Source organism: Actinia tenebrosa, unplaced genomic scaffold (assembly GCF_029948245.1).
Source record: "Actinia tenebrosa isolate PJP-AT-01 unplaced genomic scaffold, QUT_ActTen_1.0 PGA_scaffold2__45_contigs__length_23673736, whole genome shotgun sequence".
In the NCBI taxonomy this organism is placed as follows: domain Eukaryota; kingdom Metazoa; phylum Cnidaria; class Anthozoa; order Actiniaria; family Actiniidae; genus Actinia; species Actinia tenebrosa.
In genome coordinates this window covers 8,181,348-8,191,089 of record NW_028292579.1, presented here as the reverse complement: position 1 = coordinate 8,191,089, position 9,742 = coordinate 8,181,348, and the positions used below count along the sequence as shown (strand labels likewise).

The 9,742-nt window shown below is 38.4% G+C and overlaps 1 protein-coding gene across 3 annotated transcripts; it reads left to right on the top strand.

Moving 5' to 3' along the window:
* Window positions 1-1,629: 1,629 nt before the first annotated feature.
* On the top strand, window positions 1,630-9,182 carry LOC148909153 (uncharacterized). Of its 3 annotated transcripts, XM_089033650.1 has the most exons (3): window positions 1,630-7,113; window positions 7,680-7,765; window positions 8,903-9,182. In XM_089033650.1, the coding sequence occupies exon 1, from the start codon at window positions 1,694-1,696 to the stop codon at window positions 6,986-6,988; it is 5,295 nt and encodes a 1,764-aa protein (XP_088889776.1). In that variant the 5' UTR covers window positions 1,630-1,693; the 3' UTR covers window positions 6,989-7,113; window positions 7,680-7,765; window positions 8,903-9,182. The 3 variants fall into 3 exon arrangements, with proteins under 3 accessions (XP_088889776.1, XP_088889777.1, XP_088889775.1); XM_089033651.1 differs by having other exon boundaries at window positions 1,630-7,107; window positions 7,680-9,182; XM_089033649.1 differs by having other exon boundaries at window positions 7,680-9,182.
* The last annotated feature ends 560 nt before the right edge of the window (window positions 9,183-9,742 follow it).

Genomic DNA, 9,742 nt, shown 5'->3' with positions numbered 1-9,742 from the left:
TAAGCTAGGCCTTGGTTTAAACTGCTACAAAAACTGCTCCATGACTTCTTACCAGTGACGGCAAATCCAACGAGGATGATACCAAAATATGTAACATCCCTTCCAGTCTGAACAACTTTTAAAAAGAAATAATAGTTAAATACCCATGGTAACAGCATTTATACATCTATGATTGAACATTGGAGTTCTGTTTTTCACTACCAAATTATTTTACGAACATATCCGACTTTCCTCCGTGGGGGTAGGGGTAGGAGTTTCTCACCAAGAACAACGTCATGCATACCTTTGGCACCTACTGTTAGCTGAGATTGTGGCGCTGCTCTTGTGTTTCCATCAAATCTCCCAACACACTGCTGTCTTTCTTCTCCTTGGATTCATTAGCTAGCAACCTCACCAACAAAGGCTTTGCCATCTTGTTTGGAAGCCATGAAGTTGACTGAACTTACACACGTTGTGTCCGTTAAATTATCCCTAAGCATTGGTCCATTCAAGTTAGACAGCCACCTGCATGTACACTGGTTGAATATTTTAGCTTTGCTGTTATTTTGTGCACCAATTATTAAATATTTGCTTACAAACTTGACGTCATTGAACTTTCTTGTAAATCTGAACATTTGAGCCGCCATCTTGGATGTGGAGCCAGTGAGGGATGATGGGAACTGGGTGCGGAAACTGGGAGCTAAAAATAAAACACGGAAAAAAGTTCTTTCTAGTGAAAAAATAAAGAATTTGTTTTGTTAATGATTACAAGATGTGTAAAGCAACTAGATCGATAAACATATTCGCCTATCTTGTCAGATATGAAAATATGAACCTAAACGTACATTGAATATCAAGATTGGGATCCCTGTGTCATTATTACCACAAGTTAATATTGCCCTATTTCACTATGACGTCACTGCTTGTTTATGTGGGGGATAGAATCGCCAAATCCAATAGAAAATTCAACAAAATTTGCTCCTAGCGAAACAGTTTAATCTAAAATGGCCTGGTTATCAGATATAATATGTGTTAATATGTACTTTAAAAATATTCTGAGCGTTTGCTGGCTATTCTACTTCTCTTCGTTGATTGATACGGGTTTTAGAACAATTTTCGGTAAATTTGCCTTGATGTGACGTCATAGTGAAACAGGGCAATTCAGCAGATTCCAAGAAGCATTCTACAGTCGAACATTTTTCTAAATCCTTAAAGTTTTTCTTCCAATCTCTTCGATATTTCGCCTTGGAAGTGGTTGGATCTGCTGTAATCTTCTCTTAGTACAATCGTTCTGATACTGAGGTACAGCTAGTGATGTTCATTGAGTGGTACATCAACCGGCGATCGATCTGTGACTAGATAATGTGCTTCATTGAATAATGAAGGCGGAAGTGCTTTAACAACAATTGCAAGGCCAAGAGATCTAAAAAGAAACACTTTGATCACGCGACGGTAAGACTACAAATGAACGAAAATATTGCCAAAGAACAGGTATATCACCCGGACGGAATTATCGTGCTGAACCAATGAGTTGAGATGAAAAGATGAGATCTTGTTCAAGATGTGAAATACTCACGAATTAGCACAATAGCTTGAATCCAGTAAACAGCACTTGAAGATGAATCCTTCTAATTACACTGAATTAGAAAATATACTTTAACAACAGCTACTTTAATTAAAGTTAATCATCATGTGTTCTTCGTGACATCAAAGGATGGCCATGACTACTGATGAAAGAACTGAAAAGTTTGATCTTTTGTTACGTGTTGTCTTCCAAAGTCTAAATGAGAATGAGATCCGTGCATTGATCGACGCCAGTGGTGATGTCGATATAACTGATGGTTATGGTCGAACTGCTTTGTTTTATGCTGTTCGACAAAGTAACGACGAGAGTGTGGTTCGTGCACTGATTGATACTGGTGCTGATGTCAACATAACTGATGAAGATTGCCAAACTGCTTCGTTTCATGCTGTCGAACGAAGTAACGAGAGTGTGGTTCGTGCATTGATTGATGCTGGTGCTAATGTCAACATAACTGATAATAATGGCGAAACTGCTTTGTTTTATGCTGTCAAACAAAGTAACAACGAGAGTGTGGTTCGTGCATTGATTGATGCTGGTGCTGATGTCAACATAACTGATAATAATGGCGAAACTGCTTTGTTTTATGCTGTCAAACAAAGTAACAACGAGAGTGTGGTTCGTGCATTGATTGATGCTGGTGCTGATGTCAACATAACTGATAATAATGGCGAAACTGCTTTGTTTTATGCTGTTAAACAAAGTAACAACGAGAGTGTGGTTCGTGCATTGATTGATGCTGGTGCTGATGTCAACATAAGTAATGAATATGGCCGAACTGCTTTGTTTTATGCTGTCTATCAAAGTAACAACGAGAGTGTGGTTCGTGCATTGATTGATGCTGGTGCTGATGTCAACATAACCGATGATTATGGCAAAACTGCTTTGTTTTATGCTGTCTATCGAAGTAACAACGAGAGTGTGGTTCGTGCATTGATTGATGCTGGTGCTAATGTCAACATAACTGATAATAATGGCGAAACTGCTTTGTTTCATGCTGTCCATCAAAGTAACAACGAGAGTGTTGTTCGTGCATTGATTGATGCTGGTGCTGATGTCAACATAACTAATGATTCTGCTGGTGCTGATGTCAACATAGGTACTGAATATGGCCAAACTGCTTTGTTTCATGCTTTCCATCAAAGTAACAACGAGAGTGTGGTTCGTGCATTGATTGATGCTGGTGCTGATGTCAACATAACTAATGATTCTGCTGGTGCTGATGTCAACATAATTACTGAATATGGCCAAACTGCTTTGTTTCATGCTGTCCATCACAGTAACAACGAGAGTGTGGTTCGTGCATTGATTGATGCTGGTGCTGATGTCAACATAACTGATAATAGTGGCGGAACGGCTTTGTTTTATGCTGTTCAACAAAGTAACAACGAGAGTGTGGTTCGTGCATTGATTGATGCTGGTGCTGATGTCAACATAAGTAATGAATATGGCCTAACTGCTTTGTTTTATGCTGTGGAAATAAGTAACAACGAGAGTGTGGTTCGTGCATTGATTGATGCTGGTACAGATCTCAACATAACTTATCATTCTGGTAAAACTCCTTTGATTCATGCTGCCATGCAAAATAGCGACGAGAGTGTGGTTCGTGCATTGATTGATGCTGGTGCTGATGTCAACATAACTAAGGATTCTGCTGATGCTGATGTCAACATAGGTACTGAATATGGCCAAACTGCTTTGTGTTATGCTGTCCGTAAACGTAACAACGAGAGTGTGGTTCGTGCATTGATTGATGCTGGTGCTAATGTCAATATAACTGATAATAGTGGCCAAACTGCTTTGTTTTATGCTGTCAAACAAAGTAACAACGAGAGTGTGGTTCGTGCATTGATTGATGCTGGTGCTGATGTCAACAGAACTATTGATTATGGTAGAACTGCTTTGTTTGATGCTGTTCAACAAAGTAACAACGAGAGTGAGGTTCGTGCATTGATTGATGCTGGTGCTGATGTCAACATAACTAATAAATATGGCGAAACTGCTTTGTTTTGTGCTGTCCATCAAAGTAACAACGAGAGTGTGGTTCGTGCATTGACTGATGCTGGTGCTGATGTCAACATAACTAATAAATATGACCAAACTCCTTTGTTTTATGCTGTTCGACAAAGTAACAACGAGAGTGTGGTTCGTGCATTGATTGATGCTGGTGCTGATGTCAACATAACTAATAAATATGGCGAAACTGCTTTGTTTCATGCTGTCCATCAAAGTAACAACGAGGGTGTGGTTCGTGCATTGATTGATGCTGGAGGTGCATTCGTAGATATGAGAGATATTCATGGAAGAACACCAATTTTTTACGCTCTCAAGTATCCAAATTCAGCTCGCATTCTTATTGAAAAGGGAATAATTTATCCTTTTCTCTTGAAAGATAGTTTTAACTGCAGGATATTGAACTTTTTTGTGGATAGAAAAATATTTCATGGTACTTCTAAATTATGCTTTTACCACACTAAGGAGTTTAACATTCCTGCTGACTTCCTCGATTTACTTGAAGAATGCGGAGTACAGAAAAAAACATTAGCAGAAGCAATTTTGGGCATAGTTTTCTGTAAGTTCTCTCTCATTTTCCAAAAAAGACCAGTTGGTCTAGAGAGTATGCGAACATACATTTCTAGCGCGTTAGAACTCGCTAGTCCGTTCATTATCAATCAAAAGGAAATGGAAATGCTGATTACTTTAATAAATGAAAAATGCAAAAATGGAGAAGGGATATCAGATGTTTTAAGATTATTGGTGGAGTTAGGTGCTGATCCTAATAGTGTTGATTCATATGGTAATACAGCCTTTCACTATGCGACTCGTTTAGCATTGATGGGTGTACCTCAAGAGATCGTCATGGAGATTTGTTTTCAGCTGATGAAATTTGGTGTACCATTGAACTTCAGAAACCTTGAGAATCAGACACCCCTTTTGTATTGCTTCTCTGCAGATGTAAGGCAGATAGATAGAGAAAATCAATTATCAGCAGTAAAAACCCTGGTAAAAGTCTGTACCTGGTTGTCAAAACACGGATCCAGTTTTGAAATCAAGTCTGGAAGTGAAAAAACTGGTTTTCATTTATTACTACAGCTTTTCCAACAAGGACTTCAGATACGTGATAAGACAGTAAGACAAGATGTTTTGCATGAAACAATCAAACTTTTGCAAATATTTCCACCTGCAAAAAATGTAGCAAGTCTGAGAAGGATTATCAACATACCTGATGTTGATCTCAATTCACCACTGCATCTTTGGGCTTCACTAGAATTACCATCACCTCAAGACTATACAAGTAATGTTACTAAAGAGCTCACATTTGAGGAATTCCTACAAACAATCTTAAATTACCTTTTGAGATGTGGAGCAAGAGTGAATAATAGAAATGGTAAAGATCAAACCCCTTTACATTTGTGCAGAACCTGGATAGCTGTGAAGCTGTTGCTTGATGCTGGAGCAAGCGCCAACGAAGTTGATTCATCAAAAGCATCACCTCTTGTTGTTGCCGCGAAAACAGGGTGGCCATTTCGTGGTTATGAAGGTGATCTCTATTCAGATGCTGCTAATTACAGCATTATTTACCCAGATGTTGCAGAGTTAGAAGACCCAAAATCATTTTGGAAAACTGCCATCGACAAGGGACTTGATCCATGGACAGCCGACGAAGAGGGTGATTCAGTTCTAAGTGTTCTCATTCGACAGGAGAACTTTGTTTTTTCTAAAGCTCTGGTTGACGAGGCTTGCGAGCGGGGCTACACTCAGTCCGAGACATTTGCTGTTGGTCTTTTGAATGCCATCTGCAAAGACAAATCCACACGGACAAATTGGAAAACGAATCTTGTCAAAGATATCTTAGAGTCAATGAAAGATCCTACCACTGCGTCCGAACCACTTCGTCTTTGCTGTAGGAATATAATAGAAACTGGTGTATTGGATAACAAGATAGAAGAGAAACCTGCCTCTGCGACCATTGAAATATCAGTTAATGAAGATGATGAAACCTTTGATGATGGACAACCTCAAGAAAGAGGAGTGGACACATCAGACCATTCGATAAACGCAGCGTTTGAAAACTTGTCTGTGCATTGTGAAATCATTAAGATTCTTCGTTTGTATGGAGCTGATGGCAAGTCCTGCCTGGATATGGCATCCAATTTTGACGCTCTTAAAGAACTTTTAACGAAAGACTTAGATTCTAGCGCAATGTCCGTACTCATTCCATGGACTTCCATTTCGAATAAATATAGGGTAAAATTGGCCAAAGTTGCTAGACGACAAGAGTACGATGTGATGTACGAGGACTTTTGGTGTCATAAAGAACACGTAGGAAGTGGCTCATATGGCGATGTCTTTGTTGGAATCAATAAGAAGGATGGTAGAGAAGTGGCCATCAAGCGCATTCTGAAGACACGTATGCAGCGACCAGAAGACAAACGAGAGATTAAAAATCTCACTGCCCTTGCAGACTGCGAACAAACTGTTCGTTATTTGCATTTCTTCGAAGATGAAACCTTTTCATGCGTAGTTTTAGAACTGATGGAAGGAAGTCTTGACGAGTACCTTACTGATGGCTCCACATTTGACGATAGAAAAAGTACTCAACTTTGTCAAGAGGTAGTAAAGGGGTTAAAGTTCCTGCATGCGAAGGATATTGTTCATCGCGACCTGAAGCCTGGAAATATTCTGTATAAAACACACCCTCATCTACATTTGAAAATTGCTGACTTTGGTCTGAGCCGTCGCGTTGATAGTAGCACCACCACAGTGTATGGTACTAATGCGGGAACGAGGTGTTGGATGGCTCCAGAATTGTTGATGAGTACTCATGGGGACGGTGGATATCATTCCAAGGCATCTGACATGTTTTCATGTGGACTTGTTCTTCATTACATTCTGTCAAAACAAAAACACCCATTTTTTCCATGTGATTGTGCCAGTAAAGGAGAACATCAAATTGCTCACGAAACAGAAGCCAACATCATGAAAGGAAACCTGGAAGGATGGGATAAATCTATTCTGGAAGAGGCTAGTCACCTTGTTAAAAAGATGCTCGAATTTGATAAAGACAAACGCCCAGCTGCAGAAGAAAGTCTGGATCATCCATTGTTCTGGTCAAATCAGAAAAAAATCGATGTTCTCGTTGCTGTTGGAAACCAGTCAGAGTTTGGATACCCACGTGCAAAAAGATCAACTTTGACTCCAGTGGAGACCGACTTGGAGAAAAACTTTAGTACCATAGTGGTGCATGGGAAGTGGGATGACCGCAGGCATACTAACATCTCTCCTATCTATGCTGATATGACATCCACCAAGAAATCTAGAAAGTATGATACTACCTCTGTAGTAGAGTTAGTGCGGTTTATTCGAAATGCTTACGCACACGTCTCTGAATCCACACGGACAACGATCAGAAAAAATGTTACTTGAAGACTTCGTGTTTCTGAAAGATTTCCCTCATCTTGTGATGGAAGTGTACAAGGTTGTGACCGCTCATGGGTGGGATCAAACAAAAGAAGAAATCAAGTACGCGATGAACAAGTAACAAGGTACAGGTAAGATGTTTGAATGAGTTAATAACAACTTAATGGAGGGGTTTCATAGCAGCCATGTCTTTCGACGGGTAGATAAATCAGCAACTAAAATCTTATCTTGTTTGATTAATACTTTTGCGTATTAAAAAAAAATTCTACTTTATAGTAAAAATGTGCTAAAATGTTCTTACTCCCACCCCTCCCCTCCCATGGCCACATCTAATACTCTCGTTACTCCATTGTTTATCGTCATGGTTGAGCTGCAAGCGAACAAGGCATTGTTACTACAAGATTGTCGAGTGAAAGTCGTGATTTAGATACATTTAGAAGACCAAGACAAAATAGCCAGGTTAATTTCAACCATTTTATGTTATGAATTCATTTTTGACAGACTGCAGATATATCCTCAAACATTCGAAAAAAACGAATTAGAACATTCTATTTTATTGCATAGTCTTTTTCCCTACTATGTTCAACTCAAAAGTTACCGCCAAAAGTCACACTGAAAATAATATTTAAAAAAATACATGCAGCAAAATCTTTATTCTACTCAACTTAATGGAGTTGGTTTATTTTCTTCTCACTAGGTCATGACTATCATGTACTGTGTGTAAAGATACCAATTGCCTTGGAGACAGGAGACACTTTACAACACAAGATTGTTGCCAATCATGTAAGAACGCTGGTATTAAAGTACCATTGATAGTTGATTTAGTAGGGGAGGGGAGGGGTATCAATCAGTAGGATAAACAAGACACAACACTGTACAACATACACTGGTACAAAAGGAACATTGAATATTGATTTAGTAGGGGAGGGGAGGGGTATCAATCAGTAGGATAAACAAGACACAACACTGTACAACATACACTGGTACAAAAGGAACATTGATTATTAATTTAGTAGCGGAGGGGAGGGGTATCAATCAGTAGGATAAACAAGACACAACACTGTACAACATACACTGGTATTAAAGTACCATTGATAATTGATTTAGTAGGGGAGGGGAGGGGTATCAATCACTAGGATAGACAAGACACAACACTGTACAAAATACACTGGTATTAAAGGACCACTGATAATTGATTTAGTAGGGGAGGGGAGGGGTATCAATCACTAGGATAGATAAGACACAACACTGTACAACATACACTGGTATTAAAGGACCATTGATAATTGATTTAGTAGGGGAGGGGTATCATTTATCAGGATAAACTGAAAAGACATTAAGGGACTTTCATAACTTGCACATTAGTTCAAAAAGAAAATATTTATCCCATTTTAGTTTTTCAGAGTAAAACAGCAAATTTCTTCTAATGGGAAGTCATTTCCATGGGCAATCTTACTTACCTGATCAAGACAATTCTATCAATTATTGCATCAATCAAATTTATTCAGAAGTAATTGACCGAAGGCTATTTTAAACAATTTAAATTGAATGGAGTTGTGGCTAGTTTTCTTGGTTACAATCATCAGTGACCATGTACATACATGTTGTTTTATTTGTATTGTAGTTAACTAATGCTTATTCTTCAGACAGATTACTCAACATTAATGAATACACAAAAAATACACTTATCAATTGTAGTTCAGGGCATAACTTGGCCAGTCATAGAATTCGAATGTAGTCAATTAGTATTTCTTACTCTTTGATTTAGTAGGGGAGGGGAGGGGAGGGGTATCATTTATCAGGATAAACTTAAAAGACATTAAGGCACTTTGTTCTTTTTTCATAGTTTGCATATTAGGTGAAAAAAAGAAAACAAAAATTGAAACGGAAAAAAAGAAAAGCCTATTTATCCCATTTTAGTTTTTCAGAGTGAAACAGCAAATTTCTTCTAAAGGAAAGTCATTTCCATGGGCAATCTTACTTACCTGATCAAGACAATTCCATCAATTATTGCATCAATCAAATCTGTTCAGAAGTAATTGATCGAAGGATCGAACAATTTAAATTGGAAGGAGTTGTGGCTAGTTTTCATGGTTACAATCATCAGTGACCATGTACATACATGTTGTTTTATTTTTATTGTAGTTTTTTCATATTTAGCTGTTGCATTATAAGCTTGAATCAATCAGTTTTTCTTGTATTTCTTGATTTGTTTGTTGGAGTGAAAAATATTTGTCTCATTGTATATAAACTTTTAAGTTAACATTGCTGGGGCTGATCCAGGAATGTTTTGTAGGAGTGTTATTAACCACTAGTCAACTTAAGGCAATTATTGTAGCATTTCATATTATTATTGGTTATAAGTAAGGTTAATTGATAGTGGCAGTTTGTTTTGTCTGGGTGTTGGCAGTTCTTTCATGGGGAGGACTAATGCTTATTCTTCAGACAGATCACTCAACATTAATGAATACACAAAAAAATCAATTGTAGTTCAGGGCATAACTTGGCCAGTCATAGAATGTAGTCAATTATTTCTTACTTTTTATATGGCACAGTTATGATAGGACGTTTCCCTGATTCGCCCATGTAAGGGAATCCGAACCTATGGTGGATGCCGGATTCCAAGCGCTGGATTCTGGATTCCGAGACTCTGGATTCAGGATTCCAAGGGTCTGGATTTCGGATTCCAAAACTTTTGGTGCGGAGTCTGGATTCCAAAAGGGTGGATTCCAGATTCCATCATAAACTGGATTCCAGATT

What these genes read in the sequence shown, in the direction of transcription:
- LOC148909153 (XM_089033651.1), top strand. Translation starts at nt 1,694, where the DNA reads ATGGCCATGACTACTGATGAAAGAACTGAAAAGTTTGATCTTTTGTTA.